Genomic DNA, 21,416 nt, shown 5'->3' with positions numbered 1-21,416 from the left:
CTTTTCTGAGCACTCTGCATTTCTTTCTTTTCTAAATTGCTACTAGTATTAGATATTGGAAAGAACAAGGCTTCTTTGGGGTGTCCACTCCCTGGAGGCCCCAGAGCGAGGAGTGATGGGAGAGACACCGTGGAGCATCCAGGGAACTACAAGCCCCAGTGCCTCCCCCTGTGAATTCCCCTTCCCCATTCCCTTGCTTCTCTCCTCTCCCCGAAGCCCCCTTCCCCACAGCAGCTCTCATGGAAGGCCTGGCCTGGTGAGCTGAAGAAATGGCAAGGCATAGCTGTTTTCTTCCACGTCTCTGCTGCCCAAATTTCACTTTGAAACTGCTAATAATGGGGCATTAAAGCCTGTTGTCTCCAGATGCTGGGCGCTTCAGCCCCTGGCTTTTAACACTGTTTCAACTTCCTGGCTTCTGACCGGGAAAGAGCTGTTCTTTAAAAGCGTCATCTTTGCACATCGCGGGGTGACAGCTGCAGTGCCCTCACCGGGGGTCAGTGAGGCTGGGGGCAGGAGGGGACCCAAGAGCGGGATCATTGAGCGGGGAGTTTCTGTCTGGCAGAACGGAGGAGCTGAGCACCTTGGGAACTGCAGGTCTGCAGCCAAAACTCAGAGGAAACTGCCGCCCCGGCGCAAGGTAGGAGCACGAGCAGCAGCCGTCGTCGCTGGGGTGCTGGCCAGAGGCAGACTTGCAAGCCAGAGAATATATACCCGCAGCGTTATATTTCTGTTGCTTGTCAAGGCCTTTCCGCTGGTGGCGGCGGTGGTGGTCCTGTGTGCGTCCTCCCCCACCCCGGACCGTGCTGGGCTTCTCTGCTGCACCACGAAGGGTCACGGGTCACGTGGGCAGGCTACTGGATCTGCTTCATGCTCCTTCCTGGAGCTGTCGGACCGTCTCCTGAAACCAGAGCTCGAGGTCGGCCTCGCCCCTCCCGGGGAGCCTTGGCAGAGTTCTAGAAAGTCTTCAGTTACCAGATAAGATGGGTGTCTGGCCCATGCTGCTACAGCTGAGTGCTGTGATTCCCCCCATCATATCAGAACTTGGCCTTCTGTTCCAGAACAGGCCAAGCCTGGCTTCCCCCAGCCTCCCCTTACCCTGCACACCGGCTCTGGCTGCCCCCACTGAGCAATGAAGTTGACCACACACTCCCTCGGTTTCAAAGACGGCCTTTTTGTTTTTATCAAAATCTGCGTTAATCCTAGTGGCAGGGCTGGCTGTGCATGGGTGTTGCGTAGAAACGAAGCATGCTTTCGTCATATGTTAGAATTCCTGGTGTGGGGATAGTTTCTTTCCTTAAGGAGCTGGAGCCTTTTTGGATATTTGGTCAATCTTCAGGTAATCTATGAATCAGACGCTCACTAGGGTATGTCGTGGAATCCTGCTTTTTTACCCAGCCTGGATTTAAATTCGAGGAGACAGAGGAGGAGGATGGTTCTGATTTAGAGTCAGACTCATGGGGAATGGCAGGGGGTGGGGGGACAGTGTAAGGTTTCCAGAAGTCAAGGTGATTTGAGGGCTTGCTGGGGTTTTGTACCATGTAGGGGGGTGCAGATAAGTGCTTCTATCTGAGCACAGAGCCCTGGGGAACACCAGACTCCATGTGCATTCTCCGACAGCTCAGCTCAACTTTTGGGGGAACAACCCTCAGGAGAGACAGCCTGAGACACCCTGACCCTGGTTTGAGACAGAAGCGTCCTGAACTGTGCAGGGGGCTCTGCCGCTCACCCGCCACCATCTCAAGGGCTCACCAGTCGTGAATCTCCAGGGAGGGTGGGTCAGGACACTGGTCCCACCTGGGGCTCTGCTCAGGCTTGAGTGCCGGGCTGAAGGTGGAATTCCCCTGGGACACGTGACGTTCCCCTCCACTGTCTCCACGGCTGTCCCCAGGCACTGATGTGAACTTCTGTGCTTGAGGTGGAGGCAGGATGGTGTAGGTGAGTCTAGACTTAGGACAAACACCAGCTACCAGGTTCCTGATCCTGCTAAACATCTTCCTATCCTGGGCTTGTCACCCCCGATGTGATTCCTTTACAAAGTACTGACACTCCATCTCCACTGACACCTGTTGTAGTTTATTCAAACCCCTTCCTGTGACAACAAAGAGCTCTCTATATTTGGACACATAGATTTCTTATAAATCTATATTTATCAAAAAATTTAAAAAGATGCTTTTGATCTGCTTTCAAAAGTTCTAAGAACCTGGTTTGTTTAACATGCCAATTTCTGGTACAGAGTAGGTATTCAGTATTTCCTGAAGGAATGAATGAATAACAAATAAGTAAGCTTTTCCCCTTAGTGCTAAGTTAGGATTAAATATAGTAGGTGTTTTATGGCCCATGTATTCCTGTGTAGGCCCTGTAAAAATGTACATCATTACCCCAGCAGTGATGGTAACCTATCTTGCTCCATTGCATGGGGCAGTCAGCTTTATTTCCAGTTGTCGCAGGACCCCTCGTTATGTCCACCTTTGTTGTTGTTCAGTTGCTAAATTGTGTCTGACTCTTTGCAACCCCATGGATTGCAGCACACCAGGCTTCCCTGTCCTTTACCATCTCCTGGAATTTGCTCAAACTCATATCCATTGAGTCGGTGATGCCATCCAACCATCTCATCCTTTGTGGTCCCCTTCTCCTCCTGCCTTCAATCTTTCCTATCATCAGAGTCTTTTCCAATGAATCAGCCTTTCACATCAGGTGGCCAAAATATTGGAGTTTCAGCTTCAACATCAGTCCTTCCAATGAATATTCAAAGTTGATTTCCTTTAGGATTGATTGGTTTGATCTCCCTACAATCCAAGAGACTCTCAAGAGTCTTCTCCAGCACCACTACTTCGAAAGCATCAATTCTTTGGTGTTCAGCCTAACCAAAACCAAACCAGACCCTTAATGTGATAAGTTCTAGATCATGAAGACTGTGCCCTCTTCCCGTGACATTTATATATCACTCTCCTGATATGCAAAGAGGAAGAGAAAAAGTTACTTGCTCCTTTCCCCAAAATTCATTGCGTTTCAGACAAAGCAGAAAGTTGGCTTTAGGTCTACTGGTGGGAGGAGGCAAGGTAGGGGCTCCCAGGGAGGTCTTTCTGCCCAGTGGTGAGTGTGCAGCAGGAACTGGTGGAGAATGAACCGGAGTGTTCTCCGGGTATGAGAGCTGCGCCAGCCTTGCTGACCTGTCTGCACAAGTGACCAGCTGGAAGAGCTCCCTGCCACTCCCAGGGTTGACTTGCTGGTTGATGACTTTTCCTCCCCTGGTGATGGGATGGGACCACCAGATAAGGAGGGAGACTTTGTCTAAGTCTTGGTTCCCAGAACAGCCTTTTGGAACTTGATAGCCAGTCACAGAGGAACGAGTCATGACACTGGTCACTGTTGCCAGCCACCCAGTCGTCATTTATGAAACTGTAGCATGAGCCCAGATCCAGAATTGATGCAGCTCCAGGGTGTGGAGGCCGCACAGGGAAGGGAAGGGTCACTCTCTAGTTGGTCCTAAAAGGGCCTTCTGGACTTCGGTCCAGCAGTGCAGGGTTTTAGCAGATAGCCTGCTCCCGTGACCCTCCAGAGTCCTCTGGGTACCTGAGGAGCCCTACTTTTTAGATTTTAAACCACTTAACACCTTGCCTTGGGTTTCTGGGATTAATTTCCTGCTGTCATAGCCACTAAAATGTGCTGAAGTCGAGTTTGCGTGGAGAGAGGGTGTGAGTCGCCCGGGCCTTCAGTTTACAGTATCCATCTCATACTAACCACCAGAGCCGGGTGCTTACTCCACAGCTTAACATCCAGAGGCCCTCATGCCCATCATCTCAAGTCATCTTCACATCCTCCCTGGGATGAGTTGGGGGAGGAGGATAGGGGAGTTGCCTTGTCTTAGGTTCTCAGCAGATTTGTGGAAAGCCAGGCTGATTCGGGGTCACCTGGCCTCCCCATCCCGTTAGTACCTGTGAAGTGCTGGCGGCCCCTCTGTTGAGGGAGGAGGTGAGTGGCTACAGGTAGAAGTTGGCACAGAGGCCTGTCCACCTGCCCCAGGCTAAGCTAGGAGTCTAGGATGTCTCACAGGTCAGGATGGACCCAGAGAGGCAGGGTGGGTCACCACATTGCTGACGGTGCTGGGCTTCATTTCACTCACTCCTCTCCATTCATGGTGATGGTTTTCATGTGCATGTTTGCCCAAACTACTTGTTTGGTGTCTTTTGTTCCTGTGACCAGGCAGGCCTTGGTGCCCCGGTGAAGGACCAGGCCTGCCCCATCTGTCATGGCCCCTCTTGGTGGACCCCATGCACCGACGGGAAGACTGGTGTGTGGTGTCTGTGTCTGTGTCTGTGTGTGTGTGAGGGGTGAGGTGCAAGGAAAATCGTCAAAAACAGGAAGGTGTGATATTTTCAAATAACCCTGGTCTGGGCTCTCTCTCCGGGCAGGATGACAGCGCGGATCTGAGGTGCCAGCTCCAGTTTGCCAAAGAGGAGGGCTCGCTGATGCTCAGGAAGATGGCCAAGCTGGGGCGCGAGAAGGACCGGCTGGAGCAGGAGCTGCAGAGGTACAAGGCCCTCTACGGGGATGCCGACAGCCCCCTGCCCGCGGGCGAGGCTGGCGGGCCGCCCAGCACCCGCGAGGCCGAGCTGAAGCTGCGGCTGAGGCTGGTGGAGGAGGAGGCCAGCATCTTGGGCCGGAAGATCGTGGAGCTGGAGGTGGAAAACCGGGGCCTCAAGGCCGAGATGGAAGACCTGCGTGGCCGGGAGCCCCTGCCCGGTGGGCCGACCTCGCCCTTCGGGGGGGACTCCTTGGAGTCCTCGGCCGAGCTGCGCCGGCACCTGCAGTTTGTGGAGGAGGAGGCGGAGCTGCTGCGGCGGTCCATCTCCGAGATTGAGGACCACAACCGGCAGCTGACCCACGAGCTGAGCAAGTTCAAGTTCGAGCCTAGGCCCGAACCAGGCTGGCTGGCGGGGGGCGGGGCGCCCCTGCAGGACGAGCTCCAGGCGTCACGGCTGCCGGTGAGCGAGCTGAGCGGGGAGGTGCTGACGCTGCAGCCGAGCCCGCGCGCACCGAGCCCGCGGGACAGCGATGCTGACAGCGACACGGGTCGGAGGAGCGACGACGGCGAGGACGGCCGCGTGCAGCCCCGCCGGGAGGGCCCCATTGGCGGCGAGAGCGACTCGGAGGAGACCTTCGAGAAGACCTCGGGCTTCGGCAGTGGGAGGCCGTCGGAGGCCGGGGAGTGCCCGGAGCTGCTGCGCACGCGGGAGGACTCGGAGCGCCTGGCGAGCATCAGGCATGAGGCGGAGCGGCTGGAGCGCGCGGTGGAGCGTATCATCACGGACACCGAGGCCGCACTCCCGGGCGGAGAGGCCTCGCCCGGAGCCTGCGGCCAGGGCACCAGGGAGGAGCCCCAGCTGCTGGGGACCCTCAACGCGAGGATGAAGGCCTTCAGGAAAGAGCTCCAGGCCTTCCTGGAGCAGGTGGAGCGGCTGGGGGAGGGCCTGTCCCCGCTGCCCCAGCTCACCGAGTCATCCAGCTTCCTGTCCTCTGTGACCTCCGTGTCCCGGGACTCCCCGGTGGGGAACCTGGGCAAGGAGCTGGGCCCGGACCAGCAGGTAAGGGGGCTCCTGGCTCTGCCTCCCTGCTCCGTCCTGCTCCTCCTCCTCCTCGCTGGCCTTGCCGCGCTCCAACTCACCTTGCTCACGGCTGCTTGGTTATGATCGCAAACCTGCATTGTACTAAAGCCTCAAGTTTCAACCAAAGCCTTTCTGTTGGTTGGGTTTCTCTATTTTTTTTTTTTTTTTGGTTTGGTTTGGTTTAGCTCTCTTTCGTTTCCTTGTTTCTTTCCCCCATTCCCTTTTATTTTTAACCATGCCACTGCTCTTGGCTAAGAGGTTCTCCCTCTTGACACGAGGCTAACCCACTGGCAGCGCCAAGGATGGACGCATTCTGTCCCTTCTTTTTTTGGCGTCCTCAACGACCAGCCATCTCGATGAAGAAGCAAAGAGGAGTTTGAAGCGCAGTGTGAGCGCTCTTCGAAGTCAGGATAATTAGCAGACTCCCCGGGAGCGGGTGCATCCGTGCCTGGGTTCACCGCCCCAGGGACAGTCCAGCCCACTGGCTCCCTCTGCGACACAGCTGGGGCAGGCAAGGAGCGTGGTGGAGAGAAGGATGGCTCTGACGGCACCCCCGGAGCCGAGGGCAGCGAGTGGCGTGGCCCGGACGGCTCTCCCTGCACCGCCCTGGACTGTGGCGTTCGATGCCCGATGCCCAACTACGGGCGAGTCTCACTCCCTCGTCCCCATCGCATGCGCCTCGTAACCAGCGTGTTGCATTCTCCTCCCCTTTCTCTGTTTTGCCTTTCAGATCTCTCAGCCTGCCGTTTTGCTGCTCCTCCTCCTGGCTCTGTTCTCTCCTCTCTCTGATGCCGCTGTGTTTACGTTGGTTTCTCTGGTCATGCTTTTCCTCATCCCATAGATTTCCGGCTGTCTTGTCTACCTTCCCCACCCCACCTCACCTTCTTGTCCTTTGTATTTTGTTTAAAATTGTAAGACAAGTACAAAAGCAAAAAAACCAAATCCCTCCCATGCACCTCACAGTCCAAACTGAGAGATCAGATGGAGTGGCAGCCGGGGCAGGAGCGAGGGGAGGAGCGGGGTCACCTCCATCTCCGCGCCGCACGGGAGCTGCACCGCCGAGCCGACGGGGACGCCGGGAGCTGCCGGCCCGGAGCCCAGAGCTGCTTCAGCCTTGAGGTGAGCAGGGGTCCCCCTCACCTTCCCACTCCTCCTTTGCTGTGTGTCTGCGTGATGGTTCCCACCTAGGTCCAAGGCTGCTAGGGAACGTGATGGGGATGTGGGACATGTGAGATCGGGGGGTACTTAATGGAATCAGAATCCACGGCATACAACTGAACTGAGGGGTTCACACAGGGTGAGGGCAGGGGGCCTGGAAATGAAGCAAAGCGACTAGACCAATTCATGAGGCTCTGTGGCTGCTTGTCAGGCAGTGAGGAAAGTAGGACTGAAAACCAGGACTGTCCCACCTGTGTGTCATCCCCCCCCGACCTGCTCCAGACATGGGGCAGAACCGGGGATGCTCTTCTGACCCGGGGGCTCGTAAGCAGTCTCTGTTGCCATAGCAACCCATGTCCACAAATCTTGAAGTCACCATGGGTAGTACTGCTTTTCTTCATCCCATAGTTTTCCAGCTGCCTGTCTACTTTCCCCACCCCACCCCACCCCCTTGTCCTTTGTATTTTGTTTAAAATTGTAAGACAAGAACAAAAGCAAAAAACCGAATCCCTCCCATGCACCTCACAGTCCAAACTGAGAGATCAGATGGAGTGGCAGCCGGGGCAGGAGCAAGGGGAGGAGCGGGGTCCTGTTGTAGGTCACAGCTGTCCCATCTGCGAAGCCTCCTCCCTTTAGGTAATTCCACCAGGACAGAGGCTAGGTGGCCCCGAGGGGCGCATCTGGCCCTGGTACCACCTGTCGAGGAAGTTGCTGCAGGGTTAGAGCCATGTGTTCTGTGTTAGGAAAGGTCAGGGTGTCTGCTTCCAGAAGCAAACAGAAGCTCACCTCTCAGTCAGGTGAGAAAGTCCCCTAAGAGTGCTAGGTGCTGTGAAACATCAAGTATGAATAATCATCAAGAAGCAGAAGGAACATGTCTTGCTGTTGAAGACTGCCTGGCAGGAAAGGGTGTCATGGCTCCAGTATCTGGTACCAATTTTCTGTTTCTTCTGGTGTGATTTTATAACTGTCCATGTACAGTAAAAATGGGCAAAAACTAGCCAATCAGACTACATCAAATGACAGCACGTGTAAGGCCAAAACCAGCCCATCTGCATCTTGTCCTGCACGCAGGTCAGAGGCTGGGCCGCATAGCCAGTCTTCTCTGCCCCCCGAGGCCCTTTCTCCTCTGTTTGGTCCTGTCCCGGTGCCCTCCTCTCTCTATACACTGTCCCGGGTGGCCTGTCTAAGCATGTCCAGTTCACTGTGGTGAGGTCAGAGGACTCCCTCCCCTGCACCCCCAGGCCCTGCTGGTTCCCCAGGAGCGACAAGTCTGACCCCCACTTTCCCGGTCACGTGTGCTCTGCACAGCTTCAGAAACCGCAGTGAATCCGGAGAGAGGAAGACACTTTGCTGAAACAGTGTCATGGGAAAATAAGCCTTTGTAAAAGGGCGCGTAGCAGAGTTAGCTGGTGCTGTGTGGTGACTTAGGGTCACCGAGCAATAGGACTCAGAAGGGATCTTCAGACAGACCTCTCATTCTGCAAGTGGGAAGAAAGCACGAGGCAGTGTCAGCAAATTCTCCCCGACCCCAGCTAGGTCCAGAACTGCCTCCTTGGGTCTCTCCGCACCCCTGCCCCTCCCGTGAGGAGTGCTACTATACAGCAGGGGCTGGTCCCCACTGACCACCCCCCTCCCAGGCCTGGACATTCCAACAGGCGCTCCATCTCATTGGGGGGCATTTCCAACCACAGATCACTAGGGTGACTAATCATGTCAGCTATCTTGCCATGGAATGTTTCTTCTTTCAGGCATCTGTCTGGTTTCCTTTAATTTTATACATTCTGATGAGACAGTAAAAAAATAAAAAACAACTCAGTAAAAGGCAAGGTCCAGGAGCATCATTTTCTAGAAGGGGAAACTGATTTACTCAGGAGTTGGACACGCTTTGTTCTGACTTTTTATTCACCAAGGCATTTCACACAGGAGAGAAAACTCATGTATGCAGACACAATTTTACAGTACTTTCTAAAAGATGACACATGTTTTCTTACCCCTCTGATGACTCCACAGTTTTTCCTTTCGTGATGAGAAGAGCCTCATGTTGATCCCACGTAGGGTCTGGTTCTCCGTGGAGTGGCTGTGTGTGTGTCCCTGGCATGGATGTCACCCTGACAGACTGCTCAGCATGGCCTCTGAATGTGATACTGGGTTAAAGGATCGTACAGTGGACAGTTCTAGAGGGCAGAACCCTCAGAACCCTTTAGTGAAGACTTCACTGAATTCATTGCCAACACTTGCTTTCCCATGAGGCTCTTACTGGAAACAGTACACACAGTAGCAGGGCAGCTGGCCAGAGAAGCGACTGTGGGTTAAAGACTCGGGCATGGGGCACGGATGCCATGGAGTGCCGTGTAACTGGGGGGAAGGCAGACAGAACAGACCTTTTCATCTAGAACGGGGCTGAGACTGAGGCAAGGTGTACCGCTCGCAGGTTTTTTTTTAATTGATGTATAGTTGATTTACAGTGTTGTGTTAATTTCTGCTGTACGGCAGAGGGACTCAGTTACATGCACATATACAGTCTTTTTCATATTATTTTCCATGAAGCTTTATTACCGGATATTGAATATAGTTCCCTGTGCTATACCGTATGACCTTGTGCGCCCATCCTATGTTGTATCCAGATGCTGGTTGGCATCTGCTAATCCTGTCCTCTTACTCCCCCTTGCTAACAGTGTCCGGATTTCCTCTTCCGTTGCCCTTGACGTGACTTTGGTTTGTCTGCACCCTCTGACTTCTCTTAAACACATGTGAATTTCCTTCAGCCCTTGGCTCCTTGGAGGTGCTAGTGGAGGGGTTGACAGAAGCCACCCAGGATCTGTGGCTTCAAAGGAGAAGCAACTTTCTGAATAGAAGCTGAAGTTTAGAAGATTCTTCAAGTCCCATTTGGGAAGTGACTTCTGTGTTTTTTTGCCTTATAGATTTTCACGTTTGGGGAAAGGGGAGAGAAGTTAAGTGCTTATTTGGGAAGATTTGGGTAGACACCGAATCTTAGCAGTAGGTTTAACTACTAACTCGTACTTGCAGTACCAGCAGCAGCAGTCACAATAAGGCAAAAAAGAAAATAACTGCCTTCTTACTCAGTAGCGTGTTAGCAGATGCTGTGATCTGTGTGGTGGGAGGCCCTCCCCTGGGGCTGCACACGCTGAGCTCTGGGGGGCACGGTGTGTCCATATCCACGCCCGGCCCCTCAGAGCTGCCGCAGCCAGAGAGAGCCGAGGTCCCAACCTTCCAGCACCCACGAGCCTGCTAAGGCAGCTACAGAAAAGTTAACTGCTCAGAGCAGAACAAAGTGAGCGGACTTCAGAAGGGCCAGTACTCCAGTTGCCTGTTTTCTCTCGGTGGCTGCCAGCAAGATTCCCACGTGGCACAGGCGTCTTCCCGGGCTTTGCTCCCTGGGGCTCCCGGCGAGTCTGCTGAGGGATTCCATCTGTTAAGAGCGCGGGATACGGAATATGTGGTTTGGAATGTGCCGGGCGCCTTAAAAATAGTGCTGAAGGAGGAGCAGCAGAGCAGAGGCACCGGTCAGATTACACGTAAATAGGAGACCGAGCCTATGCCCAGGGGATCGAGTTTCTGGGTCAGAAATCCCGGAGTTCTTCTCCCGAGCCCCTCCTCCTGTCCTTTCATCAACGAGAGCGCTCTTCGGTCTCAGCTGTGACATACCAGCCTCGATGAAAGGACGTGGGGTTTATATGCCAAGTACACGGGCACAGGTGCTGACCCGATAGACCGCTTTGGAAGGGAGCGGTAGCAGAACTGGCCCGAACAAAATGGAAGTCGTGGGAGATGAGGTCACAGGGAGGGAGGCAGAATGGAGTCCCGGTGAATGAGTAGCATTGTTGTTACCTAGTAAGTGGCCACGTGAAAAGGTTTTTTGGTTTGATTTGGTTTTTGTTTGTGTATTGAGATAGCGAAGTTGTCTTTAGTGTGGAAAGTAACTTATACGCCACTTTCTCTGAAGATGTCCGGGAAATGAGCAGTATAGTCGTTGTAGCATACGCCATGTGAATGAGGAAGGCTGGGGTGTGGATTCCCCAGCATTAACACAGGGAGGTGGTCGTGGTGTCGAGATGAACACGTGTCCATGGCGTGGGGACCGCCCGGGAAGGCGTCGGCTGAACGTAAACCGACCACGTAGGACGAGGTGAATGTGTTTGGTGACTAAGCAGACTCTTAGATGAGTGGGCAAAGGATGGTTACGGGAACTCGGTGATGAAGGGGAAGTATGTGTTTTTGGAGGGAACCTCTGTGTTGTGTAAAACCTTTCTCACACGTGGTGATGCGTATGAGCATGTGCAGTTGTATGGTGGTGGTGGAGTCATTCTGGATGGCAGTTTCTGCCATCGCCTGTTTGTATTTTGATTTTTCTAACACTAGAGTGACAGCATCCTACCTAGGAGCAACTACTTGTCCACAGAGCTTTATTTCTTTTAATGTTTGCTTGTTTTTATTTTTGGCTGTGCTGGGTCTTTGTTGCTGTGCGCAGGTTTTTCTTTAGTTGGGGTGAGCGGCAGCTCATCTCTCGTTGCGGTGCTCTGGCTTCTCTTTGCCGTGGCTTCTCCTGTTGCAGAGCACTGGTTCTAGGGCACACAGGTTTCAGTAGTTGTGGCACACAGGCTTAGATACCCTGTGGCATGTGCCATCTTCTCAGACCAGGGATCGAACCTGTGTCCCCTGCATTGCAAAGGTGGATTCTTAACCACTGGACCGGTGGGCAGCACATCATGCTTCAATGTTAATGATGCCTGAGATTTTCAATAGGACAGTGTTTCCATCTCTAAAAAACATGTCATAAAGGAGCTCAGCCTCCTCTGTCATTGTCATTTGGACATAAAGGCGTAAAAGATGGATTTTACCAGTAACCGTTGTACTGAAAATTCCTGTAGGTATTTTAATGTAAAATGTAGCAGGCAGACCTTGTGCAGCTCCTCCGAGGCACTGGCGTCTGTTGAGTGAAGGAGCCCCAGGCCACTCGCCCTAAGCATCCTGGGGGCAACTCTGGGCAAAAAAAAGAGAGGCCTCCCGACAGAGCAGGAAAAACTCTGACAAGGAAGCATGAACTCATTAATTATGCAGCTGAGAGAGATACTCAGGGACTCGGGCAGTTAGTCCAGAAAGCCGTGTGTGAGGCAGTCATGCAGAGCCATCAGCCTTGTCAGCTCTGATGCCCGCAGCTTCTCGGAAGTCGTCTAGAAGCTGCCTCATGTGGGGCTGCCTCCTCTTGGCCTGGTTTGTGGCACTATAGTGACCGAAGCCCAGGTGATGGCATCGCTCACCGGCCCGGCTGCCAGGTTAGAGGTGCAGGTGGGGCTCCGGGGGAGCTGCCGGGAGTTGCTTGCTGCGCCCGAGTGTGTCTCGTCAATCCACGTGCCCCTGCGTTGTGCACGGGTCTGTCCCTTGTCTTCAGCTTGGGCCAAGTTCTCACTGCTACTGAACCCCTTCCTTTGTCCCACCAATCTGTCGGGGGCTCCCCCAAACAGAGTGTACCCACTAAACCCCTTCCTTTGTCTCACCAACCAGCTCAGGGGCTCCCCCAGAGTGTACCCACTAAACCCCTTCCTTTATCCCACCGGTCAGCTCAGGGGCTCCCCCGAGCAGAGTGTATCGACAAAGGAGCTTCAGGGTCGGCTTGCGCAGGTAGTCAGACCACATCAGGAGGAGGCAGTGAGATTGACAGACACTGTCTGGAAGGTAAAGACGACTTGGGTCCAGCACCACCACCTCTGTCCGCAGGGCCCCAAGAGAGAGAGAGAGAGAGGATGGGCACTGCTTTATAGGGACTCCGTCTCATGCACCAACTGGGCAGCCTGGACCTGGGACTGGAGGGCACATGGATGAGGGCACCCGGTCAAGCTGCCTGCCTCGGGGGTCTCATAAAGATCACTGTCTCCCTTCCTGCTGGAAAGCGTGCTTTTCCATCCTGACGTTGGTCAGTATGTGGTCTCAGGAGACGTGGGTTAGATTCCTGGTTTGGGAAGATCCCCAGGAAAAGGAATGGCAACCCACTCCAGTATTCTTGCCTGGAGAATCCTCATGGACAGAGGAGCCTGGCGGGCTGCAGTCCGTGGGGTCACAAAGAGTCGGACATGACTGAGGGACTCACACAACAACAGACAAGCTTGCCTGCGGCCAGAACCAGTAAAGGGCCTTCCATGCCGCTGGCCATGAAAGTGTGTCCATAATGTCCAGTGTCTGCAGATTGGTACATTTCAGGTCAATATCAGGTCGATTTTCTGCTAGATACATCGACAATTCACCTGTTTTATTAAAAAAGCTTCCACTAATTGGGCTGTGGCCTTATCAGCTCTTTTAGCCATTTTAGAGTAACCTGGTCCTGGCTCAAAATCCTCATTCACTAAGAGCTTCCCCAGAGTTCCCAGGACCTGGGATCACTGTCCCCAGGCCTCCAAGGTAACTGCCACCCCTGACACACCCGAGACGCAAACCCAGGCTCAAATCACCATGACTGCTTCTTAGACCTTTTGTGTTTGTTCCTGGAAGGAATCTGTTATCTTTAAAAACAAAAACCGGATGATCTTGAGATGGCACCACAGTGTTTCAAATGCATGTCCTATGCACAGTAAGGTATCTGTATGTACTTACTCTGGCAAGGAATGTGCATGCCACCTAAGCCTCATGTTGTCCGTGGTTGTGCTCATCTAAATGGGTTAAAAACTGATCAGGGGAGCACCTTCTGCCATGAAGCTCCAGGAGAGCCAAGCCAGGTACCACTAGACGTGTCCCCCTTTTTAAAGTTATTTTTACAAGTCAAGTTTCACATATTATCACCAAAGAAAAGTAATTTCATATCAACTGAAGGCTAATCCCTAAGGAATTTAGCTGCTGCTGTTGTTTTTTTTACATTGCACCAAAAATCATGTTTAAAAGTGAGTTTACCCCTGGAGGTGCTGTCAGCAGAACTGCAGGATCCTGGTATTTCTAGTACTGAATTCAGGATAAAGGGCTGTGGGGTGAAGACTCTCCCAGCCTTGGCTGGAGGCGCTGAGCAGTCATCCAGGATTGTTCAAAGGGGAAGGGAAGGGGGTCTCCTCACCTCCCCAAGGGCCAGGGACACGACTCTGAGACTTGGGACATGCAGGGGATCCTGGAACAGGAGAAGGCAGCAAGGGCCTTGGCGGAAGAGGGAGCAGAGCAAGCCAGTCAGGAAGGGACGTTTCTAAGAGGTTATAGATCAAAACATAAACTAAAAGAACAGGCCCTCCCAGGGCTGTGCCTCCAGGAGCCAGTCCCGGGGCACCTCAGGGACCTGCCTGGCACTGGGCGCACACGGCGGGGATCAGTTGCACTTGGCAGCTGGAACCTCACCAGGGTCAGTCAATGGCCTGAGATAACACACAAATAAATCGCAGACACCGGGCTTCCAGGAGCCCAGCTGCCTCTCTCCTGTCTAGCTCCATGTCCACAGGGGACAGAGCCAGTGCTGGGACTCAGGGCTGCTAAGCGTGTGAGTAAAATTGCCTGTTTTTCATGTTATCTGGAATAGCTTCAGGTGCCAACGAGGTCTGGTGTCAGCACCCAACTTAGTACTTTCTCTAGTACTTTAGGGGAACAAAACCAAACCCACCTGTTGGTTTTTGACACAAGAGGGGGTGTTAGCAAGACTGGCATTCTAACCCTTTCTGGTCAGTGGAGCAAAAGACTTTCAGCCTATGTATCACTTTAGCCACCATGAGTGCTATTCCCGTGCCCTTATCTGCACCCCATGTGCAGTTGAGTACTAGCTTGTCCTCATTCTGTCTGGGGCTGTGGGAACCCTAGGGCCCAGCAAGTCGAGGGGGAACGACCCCCACATACTCTGCCTGGACACCTGCAATGTGCCAAGGCACAGCATACCAGCCCCGGAGGGCAAACAGGGTCTGCCCTGGGTCAGCTGTGAGCCCTGCCTCCAAGAGACAGTGCTCCTGAAGGGGTCTAAGGAACATCGAAAAACCTCACAAGCAACTCCACGATGAGAAATGATGCTGACGCCTCCCCTTGAAGGGGCATTCTCCTCTGAGTCAGGAAGCGCTCGGGGTTTTGTGAAGAGCGAGCCTCTCGAGGAGTTTACTAAATGCTGGGAGTTGGGGGATGAGGTTTCCGAGTTTCCCATTCCAGGTGGAATGGCCGCTGGCAGACTCAGTTGGGTGGCAGGTGGGGACAGCCGCCCGTCACGGCGCCTCTCTTCTTCGTCCAAGGTGGAGGAGGAACGCCGCTGCGCCCTGCGGCGGCGGGACCGGGAGGCGAACGGCCTGGGCCTGCAGGGCTCGCTGCACGAGCGCGCCTGGGGCGACGAGAGGCACCTGTTGCAGCAGGAGCTGCGCTCCCTGAAGCAGAACATCTTCCTCTTCTACGTCAAGCTCAGGTGGCTGCTCAAGCACTGGCGCCAAGGGAGGCAGGCGGAGGACGACACGGAGGACTTCATGGAGGTAGCTCGGCCCCGGGAGTTGTATGGGGTTTGTTCTTGATCCGCAGGCCCTGCTGTCCGCCTACCCCACCCCGCTCTGCACACAGTCATGTTCTGATACCTCAGGTTATCTTCTCAAGCCCAGTCCAGGCAGAGCAAAGGCAGTGGGTTGTCCAGTGCTGCCCAGGGAACTTGTTTGAAGAACACACTGGTCTGTAACCCCATCCTGCAGCCAGGCCTTTTGCTGCCATGTCTTTCTGCTGATGGATGAATTCGTTATCACCCCAAAGTCCTTTACTGGTTCATTCCACAGTGATGGTTTGCAAACCTGGCTCTGATGCGGTCTCTCTGAGCTCCAGAGGGAGCTTTCTCACAGCCTCCGAAATCTATATATGGGGCATATACCTACTTAGGCCTCAATTCCCAGGTTCACGGCAGGACCAGAGCTATTTGCCTTCTGATTGATGGTTATTGATTAAGGCAGAGTGGCTTTCAGCTCTGCAGGCTCCTCTCTGGCGAGCACAGGGCTGGAGCTGCTGGTGTCTGCTGCTCTGGCTGCCTCGTGGGCTGTTCCAGGGCCCCATGGCAGTTGGTTCCTCTTAGCCCCCAAAGACCCTCTGCTCCCACTCTCCTCAGTAGTGTGTGCAGTTTTAAGACATCCTGAGAATGGGAAGATACAATGATGCTCTTGCCTCGGGGTGGAGAACTTCTTCAAAAGCAAATTCAACCTGCTTCCAGATAGCCATGACCTAGAAAACCATCATTAAGCAAAACCTGGAAGTAGTTGTCAAGTTTTCTATTGATCAGTACTTTGGAGGCCCTCCTCCTTTTACTGTAACTGAGAGCAGGAATGATTTATAAGTAGTAATATTTCTAATCTCCTCTAATAAACTGGGCACCCTCTCTGTGAGGTTTAGATGGAGAAAGTGGCCAATGAGTGAAGTGGTCACTATGAGCCTATTAGGGGGAGAGGGCTGAGAAGTGAAGTCGTGATAACCCCTGAAGTGGGTGATGAACCTCAGGCATTAAAACTCAGGCTGAGGGCAGAAGCATTCGGCTGTGATTGTCCCCTCCTGCCATTTCAGAGCGAGCTTCCAGAGACCTTCCCCAGGCTTGGGGAGTTTGGCATCCAGGGGGACACAAAGACAGACAGTCCAGACCGAGATGACGATGGGCCAGGCTGTGGCTTTTCCCTGGGAGAGTGCTCTCCGCAGATGGGTGACCATGGATCGCGGCTGCAGCCCACAGACGGGGGTCAGCTCTCCAGGCAGGTGGGTGCTGGTCTCGGCTCATTCTCCCTGCACTGGGGGGAGAAGACCCCTAGCCTGTCCCTCTCATCCGTTCATGCACTGGTGTTCCCAGGGGCAGAGAGCTCTGGGTTACTTGGCTCATTCACATAAATGAGGACATAGGAAGGGCGCATCGATTGAGCCCCCTCAAGGCCAGTGAGTGTACCTCAGGAAGAGGAGAAAACAGTACTGGATAAGGTGGCTCGTGTCTTATATAGAGGGTGACTACTTTTGCAAGGAAGTGGTGCCCTCATCACAGCCATTTAGGGCTTTGTTGTTGTTGTTTGCTGGCGGGCAACATAATGCAGGAGGAAAAGCAAGCTAGTTTGTCTTTTTATCTCCAAATGTGTATGAAGTGTTTCAGGTTGTTTTTAAGCCACACGAAACATAATGTCCCCAATACAAATATTGGATGACACTTGAAGCAAAAATGAAAGCATATGTAAAGAGAGGTGGGGTTTCCATGTAGAACTTTAAATAACTATCAGTGTTGCCAAAAGCCCCATTTATTTTTATAAGCAAACAGGCCCCTGCTGGATAAGCCAAGAGATACTCTGGGTGCCCCAGGTTGGTTGTGCTTTTCTGCAAAACTGAAGCTGTGATGGGTTTGGAGTGCCCGGATCCTGCCTGCAAGGCTAAAACTTTTTTGCTCCCAGGCTTCCTGGACTGAGACTCGCCTGCCCTCATGTTGCTTCTTTGAGGATCTGGCAGGGAGAGCCTGGATCTGGGGGGAGGCGCAGGGCAGGGTGACCCCGGGCGCAGCTGCAGCCACCCAGTCACAGCCAGTTCGGGCCCTCCCTGCACACCACACTCCACAGCTGCGGCCCCTCCCTCTGCCCAGAGCGTGTGTGTGTGTGTGTGTGTGTGTGTGTGTGTGTGTGTGTGTGTGTGTTGGGGGGGTGGGGGGAGTAGGTTGTGGTTAGGATGGTTAGGACAGCAGCAGAGTGTGGACTCAGGTCAGAGGAGGAGAGTGACGCCTCCCTAGCTCACACCTGGGGGAGCGCTTCCCCTTCCCACACCTTCTCTCTGTATACAACTCAGATTTTCACAGTTGAAGTCCTGATTTCTATGCATATCTTCACCCTTCATTCTTCCAGAATAACAGGACTCAAGAAAGAGGTTATATTTTCAAAGGAACTTTTAATTACCATTATTAGGAGGTCTGTCATGAGGCCAGTGTCCATGGGGGAGATTTTTTTAGCTCATGGAATGAGTTTTCCAGCAAAGATCTAGTTAGAAAATAAAATGCTTCTTTGCAAAACATCCCCTAAAATCAAGCAGTTTTCTTAGTTTTTAAAAGTGGTGCTATCAGGCAGTCCCACAGTGTATCTGTGACTCACACAGAATTCTTCATTGGCTGTTTAGCCACAGACCCGCTGCCTCTGAGAGCATGTGTGGGGGTGTTTTCCACATGTACATCCAAATGCTTTGGGAAAGGGGGAAAAAGTAACACAGCTGGTTTCCCAAACAGTAGTCATGGAAGATTCTCCTTGTGAGATGCAGACCTATGGAAAGTCACTCAGCTGGAACCTCCTGTTCTGTGCATCTTAAAGTCATCTTTGCTGCTGCCTCCTTCCATCATTCGTGTCTCAGCATTTCTGCTTTAAAGCAGAGGTGGACCGCTGTGTCCCTACTTTGTACAGAGGCATGCAGATGGGCTAATGGGGGTGGCGTCCACGTGGGCAGAATCAGATCTGCCTTTAATGGGCCCGTCTGCCCACAGCAATCCAGTGCACGAGGCCGTCCATCTGAGGACACAAGATTAATGAGCTCTACTGTAAGCAACAGCTGGCACCCGGCAGTGCACTCCTCGGGAGGGAGGTCTGTCCATCCTGTACCAGCCACGCGGGAGCCAGGCACGTGTCGCAGGGAGCGAGCGGCCCCTCGAGCCGCACCCACCTCAGAAACTCCGAGGGCCTCCCAAGGCGATAAGCAGAGTGGGAAATGTGGCCTGACTTCTTTCCCAAGGATAAATTAGCAGGAGACAAAATTTCCCAGACCTTGCCTTGTGTCACAGTGAACAGTCTCACAGCTGAACAGGGTGGATGGCAACATTTATCATGTCAAAGGAGGTTAAAAAAATTGCATGTATCAAGTCAATGTTGGAAATACTTCATTAAAAACCATCAGATTGGAAAATGTTTGGCTCTGTGAACATTCCGCACAGACTGACGAGGCAGCAGGGACCCACCTGTCCTGGAGGCAGTGAGCACTTTGAGTTCGCCCAGCCTTCTGCAGGGTCCCAGGTTGGGGACAAGCACCAAGACGCCTGTGACTGTGTTGAGCTTCTGAGGCCAGCACTACTATAGCCAAGTATGCCTTTGATAGTAATAATTCCTGAAATCAGGTTTTTAAACACAGGGTGGTTAATAGTGCCAGAAGTATGACCCTGGGGTTCCAGTCTTCCCAGAATTGGATTAAGTCATTAAAAGAGAAGTTATTTTTTCATTCAGGGATGTGACATAATACTCTTTGTTAAAGCATCTAAGTTTAAGTGTGGAGTGGGCAATCGAATGCAATCATGAAAAAGTGAAAGTGTTTAGTCACCCAGTTGTGTCCGACTCTTTGCAACTCCATGGACTATAGCCTGCCAGCTCCTCACTCCATGGAATTCTCCAGGCAAGAATACGGGAATGGGTTGCCATGTCCTTTTTCAGGGGATCTTCCTAACCCAGGGATCGAACCCAGGTCTCTTGCGTTGCAGGCAGATCCTTTACCATTTACTATGTTTCGTGTTCAAATCTTCAAGTCTTCAATTGGCACTGGTCCCTGAGGGCCCTCCTGAGGATCCAGCTTGAGGACTGGGGGCAATCTGCTCTCTGGCCTTTGTCACTGACCTGGGACTCGGAGGCCCCCCAGCTCAAAGCCAGCCTTTCCCTGTAGACAGAGTGCCTTTGGCTCCAGGGCCTCCTGGGCCTGCACTCACCCGGTGTCCAGCAGCCTACTCACTGACAGCCCGTTCTTTCTACTCTGCCCAAGATACAGAAACTTCCAGAAGCAGCACTTCCACACATCTGATTTTACTTTTTAAATAAGAAGGCACTCCTCTTGAGACTTGATAGCTTTTACGTTTCACTTTTGTATGTTGCACCAGATTCATTCTACAGACCTGCAACTTTATAGCCTCACCTAAAAGACATGCAACTCTGTGAAAGTAACCAGACCAGAGTTTATGATTAGGAAATACTTTATTTTTGCTGTTTATTTTTGTTCCTGTTACTGTGAAAGTAGCACGTGTTCAGGGCATGGAAAGTCACAAGAAACAAAACATTCCTGAGGAAATACTCTCAGCTCCAGCCCCACCTCCCCGACCTACCTGTGGCTGGCAGGTAGTTTGTGACACACCTTTCCGAGTGTTGTGGCACAAGCTCTGATACACTAATGAGCTTTCCAGTAATCAGTTTGTTTTTCCCATCTGGTCACTTGACTTCCATCACACTTGCCCTGGTTTCTTTGACACCTTTGGCGACAGTTCTGGGTCTATAACTTGTTCAATCTGCGTCCATTTGTCCTCTCAAACACCCACCTTTACTCTTCTGAGGCCCTCAGTGAAAATGATGGGAGACCTGCAGGCATGGAGTCCTCCTGGTCCAGCTCACCCAGCGTATTTGCAGCCGGTGGACACGTGAGTTCTGTCCGTAGACGAGTCCGTCATCTCTGCAGGCTTCCATCAGAGATTATATTTTCACAGACAGTCTTTAATGACTCATTCTCCTTTATCTGTGGGGGATAACAGTTTTAGAAAAGAATCTTTAATCTGTATGTAATAATGAAGGTAAGAATGACAAATGGCTTATTTGTTAAAATGTTGCTGGATTAAAATGTTGTAGGGTTCCTAGGTGCCGCAGTGGTAAAGACTCTGCCTGCCAATGCAGGAGATAGAAGGTTCAATCCCTGGGTCAGGAAGATCCCCTGAAGTAGGAAATGGCTATCCACGGCAGTGTTCTTGTCTGGAGAATCCCATGGACAGAGGAGCCTGGTGGGCTACAGTCTCTGGGGTTGCAGTTGGACGTGACTAAGAGACTAAGCGCACACAGACATGTAGAGATAATCTCAGTAAAGGATGACTTGGCGCCCCTGCTGGTAAGGGAGTTACTTTTACTGAAACTGCAAGAGGCCCCCCTCTTTATATGTATCAAATAAGAACTATGCATGGGTGTGTATGTGGAAGTGGGTGGGGGGTGGTCAAGGCAGCCAACCACAGCATTCCAGGACTCTGCCTAAGTGAGTATGAGGCAGAGGCCAGCACCTCTATTTTGTGATTGACTTTTTGTGGGTCAGCCTATAGCAAGCAGCAGGTCAGTACTTCAAATTTTAGATTACACCTGTCTCCAAAGTCAGTGGCTCTGATGCAGCAGAGTGGTTGATATTAAGTGTAGCTCTTTCACAGAATTACTTATGTGCATGTCTTATAAATCTTAAGCAAAAGTGAGTCTGTAAAATAGCTGGTGTTGCCTCACCAACTGGCCTGCTACCTTTCGATAAACTTCTTTTCTATTTCTATTAACATGTGTCCTATAATTGGATAGGGCTTCCCTGATAGCTCAGTTGGTAAAGAATCCGCCTGCAATGCAGGAGACCCTGGTTTAATTCCTGGGTCAGGAAGATCTGCTTGAGAAGGGACAGGCTATCCACTCCAGTACACAAGGCTTCCCTTGTGGCTTAGCTGGTAAAGAATCTGCCTGCAATGCAGGACATCTGGGTTCTATCCCTGGGTTGGGAAGATCCCCTGGAGAAGGAAAAGGCTACCCACTCCAGTATTCTGGCCTAGAGAATTCCATGGACTCTATAGTCCATGGGGTCTCAAAGAGTCAGACACGACTGAGTGACTTTCACTTATAATTGGATAACAGTCCTATTGGTCAAAGCCCAACCTGTTATTTTAACACTTTATAGCACAAACTCCTGATGCCTACTGGGGGGTTATTCAAGCTTGAAAGGGCTGAAATGCCCTTA

The 21,416-nt window shown here is 52.4% G+C and overlaps 1 protein-coding gene across 5 annotated transcripts in view; it reads left to right on the top strand.

Annotated features, from left to right (window-relative positions):
- MTCL1 (microtubule crosslinking factor 1) overlaps positions 1 to 21,416 on the top strand; it is a 112,243-nt gene that overhangs the window by 68,089 nt on the left and 22,738 nt on the right. For 2 of the 5 annotated variants that reach the window (XM_070452659.1, XM_070452661.1), the window contains exons 5-9: positions 563 to 637; positions 4,413 to 5,585; positions 6,570 to 6,725; positions 14,963 to 15,193; positions 16,257 to 16,442. In XM_070452659.1, the coding sequence (XP_070308760.1) occupies positions 563 to 637; positions 4,413 to 5,585; positions 6,570 to 6,725; positions 14,963 to 15,193; positions 16,257 to 16,442 (1,821 nt within the window). Of the gene's footprint in view, positions 1 to 562; positions 638 to 4,412; positions 5,586 to 6,569; positions 6,726 to 12,344; positions 12,459 to 14,962; positions 15,194 to 16,256; positions 16,443 to 21,416 lie in introns of all 5 variants that reach the window. The other 3 variants (XM_070452660.1, XM_070452662.1, XM_070452663.1) reach the window with 2 other exon arrangements.

This window comes from Odocoileus virginianus, chromosome 22, assembly GCF_023699985.2.
Source record: "Odocoileus virginianus isolate 20LAN1187 ecotype Illinois chromosome 22, Ovbor_1.2, whole genome shotgun sequence".
NCBI classification, from domain to species: Eukaryota; Metazoa; Chordata; class Mammalia; order Artiodactyla; family Cervidae; genus Odocoileus; species Odocoileus virginianus.
This window is presented reverse-complemented; position numbering and strand designations above follow the sequence as displayed.